This window comes from Battus philenor, unplaced genomic scaffold (genome assembly GCF_028537555.1).
Source record: "Battus philenor isolate CCGP_79_NKW_IND1 unplaced genomic scaffold, ilBatPhil1.0.hap1 SCAF_3, whole genome shotgun sequence".
Lineage (NCBI taxonomy): Eukaryota > Metazoa > Arthropoda > Insecta > Lepidoptera > Papilionidae > Battus > Battus philenor.
Window position 1 is genome coordinate 5,139,432 of NW_027181693.1, and position 19,783 is coordinate 5,159,214.

Sequence of the window (19,783 nt, forward strand, 5' to 3'; positions counted from 1 at the left end):
TGCAAAATTTTATCTCAAGTTTCCCGATTAAAATTATTGAAATGAACAATCCTTTCGAACAGAAACATCTCAGCTGACTAAGCAAATATTTCTAAGTGATATCTACCTGGGAGAGCTTCCCGGTATCTCGCCGCACTCCGCTGATTGCGAGTATCGTACCATTTGCATCAGCCATATCGCTAGTACAGTCCGCTCCATATAAAATGAAAAATCGTGTACGTTTAAAACAAATATTTTAAAACTGGTACCACACAATACTGTTTATTGCTATATTATCATCTGATAACCAGTGTTTAATTACAATTTTATTTGACTTTTTAATGTTTACTAAATTAATTACCGTATAAAATGGCTGGTATGGGACTCCTTTATACCGTTTACTGTGATCGACAAAAACATGCTGTCTTCATTACGAACTTTTTAAATTTCATTAAAACACGGTAACAGATTTTAAGTGCTTTCAAATTAGATTCTACGTAACGATAATAGCGATTGGTAGATTAGTAATTATGTTAAGAAATTAAGTTTATTATTGCATGCATTTCGATGAGTAATTTGTGGGAAACGTGAAATAGTTGTAACAATCACGTCAGTGGACAACAAACGTTAGTCCAATGTGCCGGTGGCTTAATGTACATAGCACAAAGCGTGCCCAGATCTAGCCCGGCGGCGTCTTAGTAATTTGAAAGCGTCGACTGGCACCGAGCCGCCTGAAAAACGAACGCAACCCCTTCAGAAATTGTCTTTCATGTTTGCCAGAAACATTGAAAATAATTAATAGGTTATATAAAGATTTTTCATATTAAGATTCTAGAATGACGTGATGTCATTAAGATTTCGCTTGTTTCTGTCTTGGGTGCTACTAATTGTGGCTACCTTTAAATTACTGTGTTCAGATTTCAAGACCCAGAACTGTAACAATGAGTGGTACAATCTTATCTCTAAGTTTAGACATGGCGATAGAGGAAGGAATCCTTGCTCGTTGTTCTTTAAAAAACTAAGCTCTATTTTTTACACATATAACTGTGTTATTAAAACGAGTAAAGCGATGTGTTTGTGTTTTTTTTTATATGATTAAAAATATACTTATGTATTACCTTGAATCATCATCGTTTACCGTCTTATGAGCATGATATCATTATCGGTTCAGCCGTAAGACGTTTAATGATGAACATAGGCCTCCTCCAGACTACAATACGCCAGTTGGAAGCGGTATGTATCCAGCGTTACAAGCATATTGTTACTAGAACTAAATCATAAGTAGTTGGAATATACTTGTTAAAATATATTTGATATTATGATTGACTAATTACATTGTACGTAATATTTATACGACACGCTTCAAATTTTTGCGGTCTATTATAATCAAAATAATAAGCGTTATGAAGAGATAATACAGGTTCGATATGCGTAATTTAAAGAAATATAGAATGAACGAGGAATGTTAAATAAATCAATTCGAAAAAAAATTTTCCCTATCATTATACCTTGCTTAAGCAAGCAAGTTTCAAAAGCAAACTTCTTAAACAGATTTAAATCCTGAAAGCTTTAATCTTTATTTATACAACAGGTTAATAAAAAAATCATTGGAAATCAGATACAAGCCTTTGGAACGAACCTTTGCTGCAATCCCCTCAGGAGTGGTGCTCGGGCTCTTTGAAGGCGACGGGCCGACCCGCAATATGCACTCGCAAACAAATAGTTCCGACTAGTAAAAGAGAGTTAGCGATTCTTCGTAGACGCTTCACTAACGTAGTCATCGGAATACAGATTTGTAGATGACAAACCTGCTATTAATGAACATAAACTATGTAAAATATATTAAAATAAGTAATTTTAAATTTACTTTCCATAAAATTCTTACAAGAAATTTTTTTTATTAAATTTTTATCAAAATTGTATTCGCTTTGATAAGTATATAATATACTTAACTATATCAGAATTATCTCTGTATACTATATCAGAAATCTTTTTGTGAGAATCATTTATTAGATTTAAATGTAAATAATCATTCGCTAAGAATTTTTTTACTCACTTATAATACTAGTCTAGTTTGTTTGTAGTCTCTAGGTTGTTTTTTAATTCTAAATTAAATTATTTTAATTAAAAATTCTAAACTAAAGTTTGGGCTGAAGTCTAGTCTCTTTAAAAAGATCCATGTCGAGCTATGGACTCAAAATCGCGGTGATGTCTTAAATACTATCGTGGCAAACGACGATTTAGATATATACTACTCTCTTTTTCATTAGATGTATACTATTTAAAAATATGTAACGAAATGATATAAATGAATAGTAGTAACATTCTAATGTCACAAAAGCCCTTGTTGTTAAAAATTACATTTATTGTTATATTTAAAAAGTAAAGTTTGTTCATTATAAATTCTAAAACTACACCAGAAATCAAACAATTTTATTGAGATTCATTTGAGATTTATTACAAAATAAAAGGCAGCATAGGTTTTTTTCTAATTAATTTTAATTTTTTGTTGAAAATATTTATAAGTTTATTTTTAAAGAAATATTGTGGAGAAAGAGCTTGAGAAACCGATATTACATTGTAAAAAAGCAGAAAGCAAGTAAATTAATTTAAACATAACTTCGTCAATTAACTATTTATCAGTTACTTTTTTTACTACTAGTCGCATACGTTTATACCTATGGCACTAAAACCAGGAGTTAATCAGGACCTTTCATCCTTTCCAAAACCTTCCAGAAAAGTACACAAGTTGAATAGAACCTCAAGCTCTCTAATCAAGAAAACTGTCGTTCCTGTTTTATAGAATAGTATGTTCATTCAACCCTGGTAATCTTTCAGTAAGCGAAATCTGAATTTTTTTTACCTTTTCTAAAGACTGTATCTTTCCTAAATTTTCACTTATTCTAACATCTGTTTATTTGCTATTTTTCTTTGCTTGTTATCGTCATCATCATTATTTCAGTCGTAAGATGTCCACTCCTGGATATGATCCTCCCCCATAGACATATCCCCGTTCTTGTTCTGTAAGTATCGTTAATATTGTGCAAGATGCAATTTTGAATTAATGCGAATTTCCAGTGTGAAAATCTAAGATTTGTTTATCTAAAGACTAACAGGTTGCGTAACCAAAAGCAAGCACTTCCCACAATATATATATATATATATATCAATATATATATATATACATTTTCACTGTATCATCTGAATATATATACATGTATATATATATATTCAGATGATACAATGAAAATGTAGACAATATTTATTATTATTTCAAAGTTAGAACATAAATCTATTAGCTCTAACTTCAAATATTATCTGTGATATGTCAGAAAAATAAAGAAATAATATTTAACAAATAAACAAATACCAATTGCAATCAGTAATCGGTATATGTGAAGTTATATTAATTATATTTTAAAATTTTTTACAATTGATTTATGTCGAGTCGTATTACGGGCACGTCATTTCGATTTTCAAGCTAATCGATAAATAAGCGTGAACAAGAGTAGCGACACCCTTTACTTGAATAACTTGGATTTTCTGGAATTCGATAACGACATTTTGGAATCCATAACTATATCTATATTAGCAGAGATTTTTGAAATAATTTTCTACTTGTTTAACTCTTTAATTATTCTTGCTACTGCAAATAATTAGCTCAACTTAGTCTAGATCTCTAATATCTCTAATAAAAAGATAAAAATAGTAAAATTGCAAACAATTTAAGTGACTACCTATTACGTAATTGATAATAATATAAATAATTATTAATTCTCGTCATTTGTCTACTGCCCCATGAAAAGCCCGTTATCAAAACTGCAACTTATGGTATAGACATACTAAACAAGTAATGTGATGTACATTTCCATATCTTCATCATTTCAGATGTAGGAAGTGCACAACTGGACATAGGACTCCTGTATAGATAAAAAATGAAGGATCAGTTGGAAGCACACTGCATCTAACGTCTTCCGAGGACTATAATAAGGTCTTTCTTCATGGACGGCGTGTTTCAACCATATCGTCGATTTCCATTAGGATATGTGGTCGAAGATGAACTATATAGATTTAGAAGGTTAGGTACCTACTGAGCCTGCCTGCGTGCTACACTCTGACCTTAAAGACGCCAAAAGACCGCATGGTGTACTTGCCGGTCCGTGGTCTTCATTGTAGAATCTTAAGGTTTTCAGTAGCTATCTATTCTGTGCGATCTGTAGCCCGCCCAGTGCCACTTGAACTTGCCAATCCGTAAGGTTATTCTCGTATAATAAAAATGCATTCCCAATAAAAAAAAAACCGTTATGCCTGTAAGCAAAAAAAGGTACGTAAAAAGGTTAATAAGATTAGATGTAAAGACTTTTACCGGAAAGAAAATTATTATTAGAAATTAAACTAAAATGTAAATAAAAGGAATATACCAGTCAAATAAACTGTGATACTGTAATAATCTATGATCTAGGAATGGGAACGAGGGAGAAGATATGAAAGAGAAAGGAAGTAAGAGATTGTAAAGGACAGAAGGACAGTAAATAAGAAATTGAGAAAGATGAAAGGAGAATGAAGAATAAAATTAAAATGATATATATCCGACATTATAGTCCCTGCCCCAAACATGGAAGATGACACTTAATAAAAAAAAATTAAAAAAACAATCACACAACTCCAAGACAAATTAGTTGAAAATTATTCCGCTACAAAAACACGTATTATAAATATGTCAATAAATATTCACATAACAACACAGGTTTATGAGTGTTCAAAATACTTTTTGTAAATTTTACAATGGCGTATTGTGGATAAAGCCGTTACATTTTATATGCAGATGTATAAAAACTTTAATACGAAATTGTCACGCATTGGATGTAAGCCGGTGTGAATTAAAAGATAATAAGCCGTACGTGACAAGCTTTAATAAGCGCTCGCTATGGGAGCAGACATTACACTTGACGCTGGGCTAACCATTAATATAAAAATAAAAAAATTGTATATCAATATTAAATCGACGATAATGTAAAAACCGTCCGGCTTTATTTATTGGAATTTTTTTTTTCTTTTTGGTTAGTTTCCAAATTTTAAAGACACCTTTCGATTATTTCAGCTACTGTTTAAACTAGTAAAACGCTAAGCATTATTCTTTATTTCAAATAACAGGTTATGTTTTTCCTTTAAGATTTTTTTTAAATTGTCCTAGGTAATAGAATTATCAATATTAAAAATGACAGTCTCCAGAAGCAGGACGGTAGGTAAATGTTCACATATTTCGTATCGACTATAATTCATTACACGGGTTAAAAGTTACCATATTTATTTCATTCGTTAACAAAAAATCAATATTATTTACATTTAATACACTAATTTCAACACACTTGTTACCAGCCCGGCTAGCTCAGTCGGTAGAGCATGAGACTCTTAATCTCAGGGTCGTGGGTTCGAGCCCCACGTTGGGCGAAATAGCTTTTTGTTGATTTTATAACGTTAATAGCTTCAATAAACATTAAGAATTAATTTATTTAAATCATAAATAACATTTAATTACATATTTCGTTTCATGATTAGTTTTGAAAAAGGACCGTGTTTTGAAATGACATCTTTTTGAGCAACTCCATAACTAAGCAAATGTCTGTATCTATTTAAAACGAAAAATGTTAAATAGATGGCTCTGTAATAAAATTCTTCTTATTTCATATTATAAAAGAAAGGTGTCACTAATCTAAAAATACTATAATTAACTGATGAGGAGATAACTGCTTTTACAAAATATGAGGACGCATAAGGTCGCGCTAATTATGTTCATAGAATTTTCTTTTAGCCACTGCCTTGAGTGTATAGAAGGGTTGTGAATTAAATATTAAAGAGAATAGTGAGAGGGTCGATCTGGGTCTAGGGTCTCTTTTAAAAAATTATGCAGTCAAAATAAAAATGTATGAAACACATATTCCTTCGAAACTAAATATTTGTGACCTACATTTTTAAGAGATACAATTACAAACAAGATTTAATAAAAAAAGGTAATTAAATATTTGATTACATTTTTATATTTGCAATTTGTCGCATCTGTCGTTTGTTTTCGATGCTTTAAACAAAATAAAACGCCGAGGAAACAAGTTTTTTGTCTTACTAGCACTGTTATGATTTTAAATTCAATTTCAAAACATGTTTAGGAAAGTCACTTTCCCAGAAATTTATTTAAGTTTTGCACCATTGAATACCAAAATAAATATAAAAATTAAAAATACTGTATATATCTTTCTAGTATGACGTAATGAGTCATTTATATTTAAAGAAACTGATATTTGTGTAAAAATGTGATATACAGATTACGTTATAGAATTTATTTCTAAATTTAGACTATTATAGTACTAGCCGTTCATTCTTATGCATCGGTGAACTTTTTTAAGACTACACCTAAATATTTAAGATAGCTAGAATACCATTTAGGTTAGTGTTCACTTGACTTTGACACTTTGAGATTTATATATTACGCGACTTAAATAATGATAACGTTTAGGTTTAGCTGTAAATTTGTTTAGAAATAGTTGCTTCCACGTCGCTCTATTTCGCGATTAGATAGATGTATGTAAATATTTAAAAAATTAGATGACTTAATATCCTATAAACTGTGTCAATGTCCGACAATCTCGTCATAAACATGTTTTTAATTTTTCTATGTAAAAAATACATTGTCAATCAAACAAATAAAGCAAGTATTGTATAATACGCATATTAGAACTATTCCCATATGCGTATTCTTTTTTAATCGTATTTTATATCTAACTTTAATAGAGTAAATGTATAGTTCTTCTTTTCTGTCGATAGACGTTCGCTACAAAGCAAAGGCTTACCTTGAAGATCGCCACGATGACAGATGTTGCACTGCCCGCATCTTGCGACTTCCCGCGACTTTAACATTACGTCGCTCCTCATAGCGTCCAGTTCACCACCACCACCTCCTACGCACGCCACTTCTATCGGCTGGTGGTGGCCACACGATGGCGATCTTTGCTCTTCTGAGGATCTCTTTATTTTTGATTCGATCTCACAGTGAAATTCCGAGCATAGCTTTCACCATTGCTCAAATTCAATCAATAAATGAATAATAATATAAATACACGAAATATTTCTAAAAAAAAATTCTTTAATTTTTGATGCAAATTAAGACAATGAGCTTGAAGTTTTTTTTTTAATGTTGTATCTCGTTTATTTATTGTATATTTATAATAACGTGAATAAAATAAATAAATAATGTGTGAAAAAAAATGAATGAAATGAATGAAATAGCGATTGAATGTTTAGAATTGATGTATTAAAGAAATTTATTACATTTTGTACAATGCTTTAAACTGAATCTCTCTATTGATCTTATTTGAGGTAAAGGTGAAGTAATTCACGTCTGTATTTTATGTAAAAGTACATAACAAAAAGCAATAAGGCTGCCTACGTCCGGAGTAATTGCTTCCTTTGTGCAGCGACATTGTTTAAAGTAATTTGTGTAGTTTATATAAAATAGAGATGACACGCAAAGTTTAGCTTATTTTGTGTATACACTTGAAGAAGTTACAAGATGTCGAGGTTTGTCTCCGTTGGTCTCGCAATTTTGAGTAAGAAATGCTTTCATTATTATAAGTATTCAAAATATCAGATTTTTGAACTAATAAAAAGGACATATTTTTCATTATTTAATTGTCTTATCCGCGCCACTATATAGCATTTTCGGTCAGACCTATAAACACTTAACGTAACACAATTCACTAGATTTACATCAGGTATTAAAATGAAAGTATATTAATTTTAAATTTAATGCCTAGAGTCCTGGTATGTATTTATATCTATCGATAGTAACATTGTCCATGCATATTTACATAATTTTAGACCAAAATGTTGAAGGTATTACGTAACATATTGCATGCCGATTTCTGTACAGATTTTTTAATAAAACAATATAATTTTCTCTTGATATGTGAGCACGAAGGATAAAACGTTATATATATATATATATATATATATATATATATATATATATATATATATATATATATATATATATTATATATATGTTTTATTGCGGTAATCGTAACCCTTCTGGGCATTAAAATGTTAATAATTTATTACAACAAGTTACAAATTGTCTTTTAAAAATATTTCATATAATTATATATATTATGATGCTAACTATAACGGTACAAAAAATATTAAGTTTTTCAATAATTGATTGTAAAAGATGAATCTAACTTGAAAGTTAATTACCACTACATTTTTAACACTTTTTAAACATGTACAACACTATATATAGTTTCTGTTTTTCTTAAATGATGATTACGAATAAAAAAAAATGTAATTCTGCGAAATTTTCTTTTATATAAAATTAAAATTTTATAAAAATAAAATTTTATATAAAAAAGTATGCCAAGCCTGAACTAAAAATTGTAATGTTTGCACAAGACTAATAAAACATAAATTCTATTTAAAAATACAAAAATTAATAATTTAGTTAAACTTATGCTACATATTTCATGTTGTAATATAAAAGATCTTGTATGTATCAAGTATTTATTGGATCCATCATATATTAAAAATCGTCTATCATGTGATTTTTAAAGAACGCTTCTATCACAAAACTTATTAATGAATGTAAATAACTAGTTATTTCTTTTTTATTTTTCAGTTACTCTCTTCGGTTTCTGTGAAGCTGTTAGTACTAAGGTAGATTTAAACGAAGAACAGATATCTACTTCAGAGGACACCTATTCAAGCAAAGAAAATGAAGACGTGGAAGTCAAGCATACCATCGTCGTTTCGACGAAATTAAAAAACAACAATAGGCGAGCTTCACAGAACTCCAGAGATGGTAAGAAAAGAATTTGATTAAATTTTAGAATTTAGGCATATAATTCCTATTTCATTAAAACGCAATCGTATCTAAACCATGGATCTTTGTATCTAGAGGAACATTAAATGTGTACTAATTTAGCGTACACTCATTTAGAGAAATAATTACAGATGTTTTAAATAAATTTTAAGATTCGGGTCATCCTATAACCCTGAAGAGAGAAGACAGCGGAGAAGTACCTGTAATTAAAGGCTATAAAGCGGTCGAAACAACAAAAATATTAACTCCAGATACACGTCGGAAATTACCAGTTAATTCCGCGAATAGTTTCCCGAGACGTAATACACCAGATGAATACGATATCTATCCAAATATAGGATTCAATCCAACGCAATTCAAACCATCGAGTTTTTATAATAATATTAATCGGTGGAATCAAGAGAATGCGAGAAATTTTGACAATTTTATTAGAAGAAACGATAGATCCGGTTATGTAAACGCTCAAAGTTCCGGTTTTCTCAGAGGATTTAGCGATGACAGCGCTAAAGATTTCTATTGTAAAAAATGTAGAGAACTAAACGGAGGATATATGAGAGGATGCGAACTGCCAGGCCGGAATAATTTACGACGTCATGAAACTACAACGCCGAAGATCAAGATAGATGGCAAATTAGTGAAATTGAAATAATTGCGTCATTATTTCGTCCGACGCGCCGTGACCGCAGTAAGCAAAAACATGACGGAGATGATATTTATCTGACCTTGAGGAAACACAGAATTTTGAAGTTCATTGTCTTCAGTCAAAAATTGAGCATACATTTATTTAAGCAAACCATCTTTTGTAAAATAAAACAACCAGTAGTAACGTTAGAATTTAATAAATATTATAAACAGATACAATTATTCAAGGATTCTTTAAAATGTGTATGATTAGAAAATATAAATAAATGTCGCATGATTATTTAAAAAGCAAATAAGTAAATGTTTACGTTATAGCTATATTAAACATTAAATACTTCAGAAATTATAAAAAAGTACAGTTGAATTGAAAAGTCGTGTGCTTGCAATTGTATTTCCATCAGTTTAATTATGCACACTGTACCTAGTAACCTTTCCGTTGTCGTTAACGATTGTCTCGGCGCCTCGTTCGTTCTGACTTTGGCCGTTGTCGTTAACTGAGGAAGCATACGAGGAGCTGGACACGCTGTAGAAACGGTTATTCAATCCATCTCTATTTCCATCGGTTTGTCTAGATACATCTACATTCGGATTTGCCTGAAAAGTATTATATTTGAAGATATAAGTATTTTTTGAAATATAAATTATAGGGACAGGTTATCTTATTTTGTGTTATGGTAACATTCTATGAATCTGACAAGTTGTAAAAAACAGTTATTTTTGTTTATAAACTTTATGTGTATTATTTTATAGCAAACAAAGAAATTCAATTACAATAAGCTCATAAGTCATAAAATTGTACAAGGGATACCTAAAACAAATATTTAGGTTAAAAAGTGATTATTTCATTACCGGATTCATTGGGTTAATAGCGGCAACTTGATGCCTGTAACCAGGTCCAACGGCACCAGAAGCAAACGCAAAGTTCGATCCTGGCATGTTGAATGATGCACGGTTCCCAGGTCCAGAATATCTGAATTGGTTATAAGACGGAAACCTAAAGTCGAAATTAGGAATATAAGGAATGTATGGTATAGCGTTAAAAGCACTGAACGAGTTTTGTGCAGCTTCGTACGCTGCTCGCTGTTGGTTTTCTATATTACTAAATATAGCATCCCTGTAATGCAAACCATTATTATAGAAAATCGCAAAAACAGTTAAGCCTATGTTAAAATATTAAAAGCCGTTTGAAAGCAAAGTATAGATTCTGGAAAAACACACAACATGAATCTCTAAAATCAAACCTCATTCTTTTCATCGATGACAATGAAGATAGTGGCCGCAGCCGTCGCAACGTCCGGAACGGACTTGACGATGGTAATAAGGATGATAATGGACGTAACTGCCTTAATGGTGACAATGGGCGTAATGGCGGGAATGGAGAAGCGAGTCTTCTAAATCTATAGTTTGTAATTAAAAAATATTACATTAAGCCATTGTTGTAAGTAAATCTATTTTTTTTTATTATATATGTAATCTTAATTATAAAGATGTTATATCATTGACTACTTTATTGATGTTGGTTGAATGGACTCAATTATTAGTACAGTTTACCCTCCACCTTGATCAATCCCTCCACCGGAAGCCAAAAGCTTCGTAAATTGTTTTCGTAAAATCTTACGGCCAGTTTGTGTCATAAGAAGTGGCTTCGTTTATTCTGTTAGCTATTGGAGCTACAGCAGAATCGACTTCTTGGTAGTCTTTTGGTTTATACACACATTCATACCTATGTCCCGCTGAATCTTCATACACAAATACGCCTACTCCTGCAGTGTTCGGAGAACCTATAACCAAACAAATACAGCTGAACAAAGATAATTACATTAAAGGACTATTAAATTGTTTAATTTATTTTTACTCTTTATATTTATTACATTAACAGAACACAACAGGAAGAAAAATATATGAAGCACAAAGGGCGGTTACATAGCAAAATGCAATTTATTTCAGACAATCATTGGATGGAAATGGTTAATACGGAAAGATAGAGCGGGCGGTCATCAATTGATAAGTGTTAAAAATGTATTTACTTTCATACTACTTATAATACATGTATCATAAAAATTACAACATATTAAATAATACATTTCAGGAGCAGTGGTAGCCCAGTCGCAAATTACTGAAACTTGCGATCGTAAATCACGGGTTCCATTCCTGGGGTACAATCTTTTATAATTATATATAATATGAATATATACTGCTCGCGAACAAGTTTCCAGAGGATGGGTATATGGCATCCTCTTCACACTTTAATACTACACTGCGATCGCCAACCCGCCTGCTAAGCGTGTCAATTATGGTACATCTCCCCATTGATTTATTTGAAAAACCTTACAGTGGATGTCTATGTGTTGAAACTACGTCGACTACATAAATAGATATCAAAATATGATATAAAAGACAACATTGGATTACCGACGTTATAAATAATAATATACTGATAGTTATATGTAAAAGTTTAAGTTATTGAAGTACATATATCATTGGGGGAGGCCTGTGCGTTACAGTTGGCGTTCTTGAAGGGCTGAATATTTGAAGTATAAAGTACCAATATAAAATACATTTTAAAATAGATTATTATTACGCAAGAGTAAAGGTAAAGTTTATGTACAATAATTTTTTTCATTATTTTTATTGTAATATGTAATAGTTAAATGAGGTTCACTAACAGACATAATTTTAAATAATTGAAATATTTTGAGTATCTTCATTAAGTCGTATAAGGTCAAAACAACAACAACAACACACAAAAGCTAAAACAAAATAGAGTCACGTTTCTTTGCGTGTATTACTTAAACAAGACAGAGCTAAAAACATTTAATGGAGATTTCATCACGAAGCGTATCAAGTTGAAAACATACACATTGAGATCATCATATGCGACAAGAATGGGAAATACCTAAGACGTAATTTGAACAATTACAATCGAATTAAGTGGAATCCTTCATTGTTGGAGTTATTATAAAACAATAATGACCTCATAGGATCTTTGTTTTCTAGTGCGTATGTAACTAAAAAGAAATAAAATGACTCTATCAGATTTCTCGCAATCTACAGTTAAATTATATTTTCGTAATTAAGATGTTAGCTCAATTATTTTAACTTATTAATCAACAACTTAACTAAACGCTTTAACAAGTGATGTTTCAACTTATGATGCTTTTATTAATGATGACGTAATGTACTTTAAAATTATTAACAAACAAACCGAACATTTCTATATAGTGATACAATCGAATTTACGTCTTAACAATAGAGGTTAATAAAAAGGAACAATACAGCATTATAAAAACGTAATGAATTAATTAATATTTAACTTTATGAATAAATTATTATACCTGTGTGCTCGATCAGTTCGAAGCGCGAACTGTAATGAATACAGAGGACTGCTCGCAAGTTCAGGTGTGACTAATATTCTTATATATGTACGTACGTAGTGTATAGTTGTCGCATTGTGTGGATACAGTATACATCTGGAAAAATCTATTTGCACACGTTTCATCCATATTGTTGTGCAATAATAATCCTATTTATTTTTTGCCCTTGTCTGCATTATTCAGTAGATAAGTTATTTGAAAGTTTAGGGGTGATATTTGGTACGTTTATGATCATTTTGTTAAAGTAAGCATGCCAACTTCCACTCAGATGGAATAACGATTTTCTTGGACTTTGGGGTGCAGAGTACATTTCTGATCACCTTCCTTGGAAGGAAAGAAAGGGCTTTATGTGAGAACGAGTTTCCGTAAACAAGTCCTACTGCGAAGAAAATATGGAACATTGTCCTTGATCAGGCGAAGGCTAATATGTGAAGGTATATCCTCCACGTAAGACAAAGAAAAAATGTTTTGGCTAATAAGTAATTTTACTATATATATTTTTACCATTTTTACCAACAAAATTTATTGCGTCATCTGCCGTATTATGTAAATAGCCTCATACAAAACAGGCATAAGACTCTTGTACACAAATAAGGATTTTAACATTGGATTTCAACATAATTTATATGGATGTAGTCAAATAATGTTCCAGTTTTCCCGTGTAACAGCTTTTACGGTCATGCATGGCGGATACTGCTTACTTCAGTACAGCTTCCTATTATACTTTACTAGTATTATATTGTAGTTTACTAGTTGTAAACTTCGGTAGTTACAAACTACTAGTTGAATATTGAATATGCATGCAATTTTAACTTCTTATATCAAAAGTTAATGTCAAATGTGATGAGACGTATTTTGAAATATCTCTAGTTCTTGTATCTATTAATCACCGTACTACCTTTCAAACAGTTTACAAAAAAAAAAATTAAAAGGACCTTTTAACAATATTACGATAACGATGCAAAACAAATCGCAAATATTAGCACAGATTTCAATTCCAATTTTACAAAACAACAAATTTAAATGATATATTAAATTTCAAATAACATATCCGAGAAAAAATTCTTCTATAGGAAATATTTGTTATTCGTTTGAATGTCTTTTATTCTTTATGGTTATAGATTACTTCAAATAGATTACTTTTATACAAGATTAATAGTCCCAACGAAAGATATTTCGCCGTGTCAAATCTAATATCGAATATAATAGTCTCTACACATTGATGACCTTACATTAATAATGTTTGTAATGTATTTTGTCTCTTTTCATTATTAATATTACAAAAAATAATATTTAATACCACACGAAAATCAAACGTTAACAGAAAATTATTAAACAAAATTGGATTCGCGAAAAAATAACATTGTTTGATATATATGGACATAAGGTATGTGTCATACCGTTACATCTTTATTTTTATAGATCTTATATAGATACAATATAAAAACAGCTTTTACGAGTTTCACATTAAAAAAAATGTTATTTGCTAGTCGGATACCGTTTATAGGAGACAAACGAAAATAACTGTCAAAGGAATTAAATTTGCTAAAATAATTTTATAACTCATTTGCATATAAATATAGTAATATGATTCAAAATGAGCAGAGAAGGTATTCGAGAAGATATTACGTTTTTTTACCAGAAAGAGATTTCACGATAGGCAGTTCATCGGATAAGATTTTAAATTATCTTTTAAATTAAGAAAACCGCGTATCGTGATTTGGAATAGAAACATATATATCATCAGCACATAGAACGAGATAGACTATGTCTCAACAACACATCTAAAAAAAATTGAGTGTATTATATATTCATAATTTGTTTAACGTTGTCATAAGTTATTCGAAGTGACAAAGAACTATTTCTTTTTCAATACTTTCAATTATTCATGTCAGCCGATAGATATATATTGCAGATAGATATTGCAAGGCATAGATCTCCCCAAAGATTGTCAAAATGACCGATCCTGCATTGCCGCATCCAACGATTTTAATTATTATTAATTGCTTAAATATTTTATATGAAATAAATTTGATTTAATTAAAAAAATAGATATTTATGAATAGACCTTCAAAAGAATCATTTATACTTGTGTACATTATAGAAGCACGTAGATCATTAAAAATTAATCTCATTGTTGATTTTAAAATTAGATTTTCAATTGCGCTTGTAAAATTTTTTTTGACCAAGTGTAACTAATGTTATGTACAGTTCAAATAATTTCGTTAAATTCTATTTCAATATATCACGACCAAGTGTGACGGATCCAATTTAATGCTCCACGGTTTTTATAGTCCTTAATGCAAATGAAATAAAGTGACCGTTAAGAAATAAAATAAATCAAATTTATAAAAAAAACATTAACTGTATACCTGTACGTATGTAGCGTTATGTCTGAACGTAGTAATCAGTTTTAATTATTAAAGACAATCTCCTAGAAATCTCTTATTAGAAATAATGAGTATGGAATTATTAATTAAAAGAGAGAAATAAATAACAACACCGAAATTGTCGTATGCGATAAGACCGCCATTTGTATTTTTTAAGTCCTGTTAGTGTGCAATAAAGTCTAAATAAATAAATAATTAAATGGATCCAAGTGTCTTCGGTGGGATGGTCCGGCCAAGCTGATCAAAATTTGCTTTCATAAATATTTACCAAAAAAATCAATCTGATTCTGAATTAAGTTTACATAAGTTTTCAGATTTAGTTAAATTCACCGTTAGAGTTATGAAGAGAATACAAGATACGATTAATTCTGATTGTATCTGTAAATTACAAAAATATAATTTGAATAAAATTATTACATTCGTCTCCCTGGTATTGATTGCACATTGCAAAGAGTTTCGATCTCTTAAACACAGAATATTTGTGTTTTTATGCTAAGCCCTTTGTTCACACCATTGACACCGGGAAGCGCAGTATAAAGTTTAGTGTTAAGAATCAAGCCGATTTAGGTTCAACCATATAGATGGAACTACGACATCTTCGATAGTAGTCATAAACTTTTCCCGGTACCGTGAGTGGTACAGGGTTACGTGCATTCCTTTTGTTGTAGGTTGTAGAAAAGCTTTGTTCTGATTTTTAGATCGCACAGAATAGACTCGTTGATGAAGAATGTAATCTGCAGAGTCTGAGGCATTTCCTTCACACACAACCTCGCTTGGCCTTCTTCGTGGATTACGTTTTTGGTTTTTCTTTAAAGACTATTTAGTGCTAGCGATACTTATAGTTTACGTAACCATAATTGATGTTTATAAAAATATAATTCTTATAATTATGTTAAAAGCTTAATCGCGGTTTCCGATCACACGTCGAATTCTTGGTTTTGTCTTAAATTAAGTTAATAAAAAACCTATCAAGATGCGAGATGAGAACCTTTTGAATCGTATTACTACGTTTACATTTGCGTGGGAAACGAACATAATAACTAACTGAAACGGAATAAACAAACGAATGATGGCATATAGTAACGGTGAAAAGCTTTCTACAATACGTGGGTGTTTGATAGCATCGTTACTATTTAAATATAAATTTCTCTAATGAAAATACCTGTTTATTGTTTATAAAACGGCCAAAATAAGAATACTAACCAAAATATTCTTAAATTTTATTTTATAATTATAGTAGTAATTATTAACTGTTACAGAAAAAACTATTAATAGTGTTTTAGATAACTTACTCGGTTATTTACTTTTAAACTTATGTACGTAATGTGAAGAAGTTAAATTTTTAAATAAAATATTTTGATGGTAAAATTATATGATCTAATGTTTTTTTTTAACACATTGAGCGCCAGACTAAAAACCTTGTTTAGTTCAGTGGGCCGCGACGTACACCATGTGACTGCCATCATGTTGGGTCCAAGAGGCCGCGTCGGACACCATGTGTCCGCATGCCCTCGATCACTTCAGAAGCCTCTAGGGAGCCAACTGACAGTGTTTCGACTGTTTTTACCAAGGCATGTGACCCGCGCGGTCCCGCAGAAAAATAATGGGTAAATCGCTGTTTCCGTAAGTCGCCCATTATTTTAAAGGGTTTACTGACAATATTTGCGATTTTTTGACGATTTTCGATTTAATGGTGTGGTCCCGGGGGACAGTATGCTGTCGGACTCATGGTGTCCACCATGGCGTTCAACGTGTTAATCTAAAAACATCCCATATTGTACCATTTGTAGGTAAAGTCAAGAATCTAATGTCATTCGTACATCGTAAACACATTGATAACCTTACGACATTGAATGTACTCTTCGGTTAGCGGGTCAAGTTCAAAAACAAAGTGATTTTAGTTCAAGATCATTAAACTTGTTTCAGGTCATGTCTGTTTAGACAGATAAGTGCTTAGAAAATATTAAACAAATTAATCAGTTTACTGTTTTACGCCTTATTATACAGTTTTCTCCTCCTTTGCCTTTTTTTTTCCTTACGCACCCAGCTTCAGTTATCCCGATCCTCGTGAGTTCATCGTTAGAGAAGTCGTCTTATATCTTCTTGATCTATTCGGGTCTTTAAGAGTTTGTTTTCCTATATTTCCTCATTTAAATTATGCATGACTAACCTAATGCAATATTAATATCATTTCAGTCATAAGATGTCAACTACTAGACATAGACTTCCCCCATAGATTTCCAACAGAACCAGTTGGATGCCGCCTAGATCTAGTGTCTTCCAACGACCTACACAAGGTGCATTTGTCGCTCCATAGCCTTCAATCCAGAACTTTAAGTCCCCAGCGACCGTCTGTTCTACGCGCTATTGCTTACACTCTACCAGTTCAACTTGCCCGTCCGCTGGACTACGTCGATTATTTTCGTTCGTCTGCGGATGCTACAACAGCATGCTTATTTTGATAGCTATGTCGGGCATTTTAATTACGTTGAATTTTTGTTTACGGATTCAAACAATTCATGAGGAATTAATTCCTCAAAGAAATTACGAATATAGCTCTGTTTATATCACACCCACTCTCCACCCAAGCCTTTAGCATATAGCATATAGAAGTGAAGTTTGAACAAGGAAATGTATCTTAATTGTTACATAAAATCAGGAATATCCAATAACTAACAACAATATTGACACAAATTCTTTTTTTATTTTTTTTTAATTCGTTAACTTTTTATTGTTCTAATTTTTATATTAATAAAAGTAATAGCTTTACACGTAATATTTTTATATAATTACATTAAACTATAAAAATGTGGGTTAAATATATACTTACGTTTTTTGAAAAATAAATACATGAAATAAAATATTATTTACGTACAATGCACTTGAAATATCCGAAACTTAAAGCAAAAATAAACCAAAAAGTTATAAATTAAAATTGTAGATATTTTTGGTAATAATTTTCACTTAACACAAAAAATTTGGAAAATTCATTTATACTACTAAATATCATATAAATAAAATGCTGAACTTAAAAAAAGATAAAATTTCAACTTACCATAACTCCAACTTAACTGTACAAAGAACGCACTTAATAGAACTATACTATGCATCATGTTGTTTCCCATTGTATACAACCACTGCCTTTGAGAAGTAGCTAATTATTAATTCCGTCAGAAAATGCCTATTTATACGCTGTTTAAGTGATAAAATGCAAAACGTCTATAATATATTTTTATTTGTTAAATTAAAATCGGTTCGCAGTAGCTCGTTTCTATGACCGACACTAGTGGTACGTACGAAGGTCGAGCGCTTTATGTGGATCCTTTTGTTCTTGTACTGGAATAAATGTCCATCTCGCTTATCACAGGTATTATTTTACGCGGTAATTCGAATCTTATGCGGTCGGCACAGGGAAACAATCTGGATGAGATCTCTTATCAATTTTCCATGCGTTAAATGGCATAAAATATACGTGTTGTTTATTTATACATAAGTGTAAATATTATATAACATTTATGCATAGGAATTACGTATTATAATAGTCAAGCAGTAGCGTGTAATTTTTAATGTTTCGAAATTGCTAGACCAATATACCGTGGTAACGCCAACTACTTATCACTATAGTACAAACAGTATAAATTTCTTTAACACCTACATATATATAATAAACAACAGATTTAGCTCACAACATTTAACCAGTTTTAAATTTAGCATCCTTTTCACCGATGGTTTAAAATGAGTTTCTAAAGACAGAGGTTTTATTATTATTCCATTTTTAAATATCTTTATTCTGCATTTCGGTTACATCTATAGATTTTAACATGTACCGTAAACTTGACGTAATATAAGCAACGATAGTGGTTAATTAAATCAATTAGCAGAACCAGAGTAAATCAATTACTTTTGCTATATTTAATTGTAATTAATTGCGATAATATCAATGTCACCTAAGTGCAAATTTGTCTTAAATCATAATTTCCGTTGCAGAATACTACGCAAACTTAAAATATAATATTCGCAACAATAGTTGATCGTATAAGACAGAACAGGTTTAAATCAGTCACTGTTTAAAAACATCATATTTAATTTTCAAAATGTTAAACTTAAGATCTTTTTGACGATATTAAAGTTATTAATATTAGAAAGTTAATCTCCCCGGCAACGGTCAATCACATTATTTTTTTTATAACAGCCACATTAATTAAATGTAAATCTTATTCAGTTTTTCTCTTCTTTTAATTAAATCTTATTAAAAACTCAATTTTCATTAAATTATAGCAATATATGTAATTACGTAAGTATAATTAAAGAATAAAACCAGGGAGTAAAAAATTAGCTTTAAAATTAGCTTAGATAAAAATTTTTTTTGCTTGTATCACGTTTGAGTTTTTAAAAACAGTCTCTTTTCTTCTTCTGTTCAGCTAATTGACGCCCATTGCTAGGCAAAGGTCACCCTCAAATATCAACACAATGACCGTTCCTGTGCTACCTGGTTCCAGCGATTTCCCGCGACTTTAACTATGTCCTCG

The 19,783-nt window shown here is 30.8% G+C and overlaps 2 protein-coding genes and 1 non-coding gene across 8 annotated transcripts; 2 read left to right on the forward strand and 1 right to left on the reverse strand.

Annotated features, from left to right (window-relative positions):
• Window positions 1–5,357: 5,357 nt before the first annotated feature.
• TRNAK-CUU (transfer RNA lysine (anticodon CUU)) lies at window positions 5,358–5,430 on the forward strand. The gene has a single exon. It is a non-coding gene; the product is annotated as a tRNA-Lys (tRNA).
• Window positions 5,431–7,857: 2,427 nt separating this feature from the next.
• On the forward strand, window positions 7,858–10,160 carry LOC137926657 (uncharacterized). Its single transcript, XM_068770327.1, has 3 exons — window positions 7,858–7,866; window positions 8,623–8,827; window positions 9,001–10,160. Exons 1-3 carry the CDS (start codon window positions 7,858–7,860, stop codon window positions 9,495–9,497), a joined length of 711 nt encoding a protein of 236 aa, XP_068626428.1. The 3' UTR covers window positions 9,498–10,160.
• On the reverse strand, window positions 9,672–18,577 carry LOC137927109 (uncharacterized). Of its 6 annotated transcripts, none has more exons than XM_068770906.1 (5): window positions 18,310–18,576; window positions 11,214–11,271; window positions 10,732–10,887; window positions 10,340–10,460; window positions 9,672–10,084 (listed from the first exon to the last, which is right to left on the reverse strand). In XM_068770906.1, exons 1-5 carry the CDS (start codon window positions 18,377–18,379, stop codon window positions 9,893–9,895), a joined length of 597 nt encoding a protein of 198 aa, XP_068627007.1. In that variant the 5' UTR covers window positions 18,380–18,576; the 3' UTR covers window positions 9,672–9,892. The 6 variants fall into 6 exon arrangements, with proteins under 6 accessions (XP_068627007.1, XP_068627006.1, XP_068627005.1 ...); XM_068770905.1 differs by having other exon boundaries at window positions 10,340–10,484; XM_068770904.1 differs by lacking the exon at window positions 10,732–10,887 and having other exon boundaries at window positions 10,340–10,604; window positions 11,109–11,271; window positions 18,310–18,577.
• Between the last annotated feature and the right edge of the window lie 1,206 nt (window positions 18,578–19,783).